Below are 1,147 nucleotides of genomic sequence, written 5' to 3'. Positions count from 1 at the left end.
ATATTTATTTATTTTACACATTTAATTATTTCTTTAATTAAAAATTAAAAAGTAATAATTAATTAATATAAGTGCAGATGTGTTTGAGAGCTTTAAGGAGGAGGGAAAGTTCAAGAAGGAGATTAGTGGGGATGTGTTAGGGTTGCTGAATCTATACGAAGCTTCATACCTTGGATTCGAGGGTGAAACCATTTTGGATGAGGCAAGAGCATTCTCAGCAACACATCTCAAGAACTTGCTACAAACAAATCAAGTTCAGAACAAAGTGGTGGCAGAAAAAGTGAGGCATGCATTGGAGCTTCCCTATCACAGAAGAGTGCACAGGCTAGAGGCGCGGTGGTTCATCGAAAGGTACGAGCAGAAGGAAGCCCACGACGGCGCGTTGCTGGAGCTGGCAAAGCTTGATTTCAACATGGTGCAATCGGTGATGAAGAAAGAGTTGCAAGAACTTTCAAGGTGGTGGAGAGAGATTGGGCTGACAAGCAAGCTGGATTTCGTTCGTGACAGGCTCATGGAGGTTTACTTCTGGGCACTTGGAATGGCCCCTCACCCTCAACTCACCGAGTGCCGCAAAGCCGTCACGAAAATGTTCGGCCTCGTCACCATCATCGACGATGTCTACGATGTCTATGGTACTCTCGACGAGCTGCAACTCTTCACCGACGCCGTTGACAGGTGGGATGTGAATGCGGTAGAAACACTTCCGGACTACATGAAGTTGTGCTACTTAGCCCTATACAACAGCGTGAATGACACAGCTTACAGCACCCTTAGAGAAAAAGGCGATAATAGCCTTCCACATCTAGCAAAATCATGGAGTGACTTGTGCAAAGCATTCTTGCAAGAAGCAAAGTGGTCCAACAACAAGATCATTCCACCTTTCGATGCCTACATAAGGAATGCATCCGTTTCTTCATCCGGCGGGGCATTGCTTGCTCCTTGCTACTTTTCTGTCACCCAAGACATCACAAGCCAGGCTATTGACTCCATAACCAACTACCATGGCATCGTTCGCTCCTCTTGCGCCATTTTCAGGCTTTGCAACGATCTCGCTACCTCCGCGGTAAGTAACAATTAACCATGGTTAAATTAGTCCAAAAGAACATATGTAAAAATTTGAACGCAGTAAAATTGATAATTAAGAACG

The 1,147-nt window shown here is 44.6% G+C and overlaps 1 protein-coding gene across 1 annotated transcript in view; it reads left to right on the top strand.

The window, feature by feature from the left end:
* Positions 1-1,147, top strand: part of LOC107619403 (isoprene synthase, chloroplastic) — a 2,997-nt gene that overhangs the window by 1,267 nt on the left and 583 nt on the right. The window contains exon 3 of the mRNA XM_016321683.2: positions 78-1,063. Coding sequence (XP_016177169.1) covers positions 78-1,063 — 986 coding nt within the window. The remainder of the gene's footprint in view (positions 1-77; positions 1,064-1,147) is intronic.

This window comes from Arachis ipaensis, chromosome B09, assembly GCF_000816755.2.
Source record: "Arachis ipaensis cultivar K30076 chromosome B09, Araip1.1, whole genome shotgun sequence".
Taxonomy (NCBI): Eukaryota; Viridiplantae; Streptophyta; class Magnoliopsida; order Fabales; family Fabaceae; genus Arachis; species Arachis ipaensis.
The sequence above is the reverse complement of the archived record's forward strand: the minus strand, read 5'-3'. Positions and strand labels throughout refer to the sequence as shown.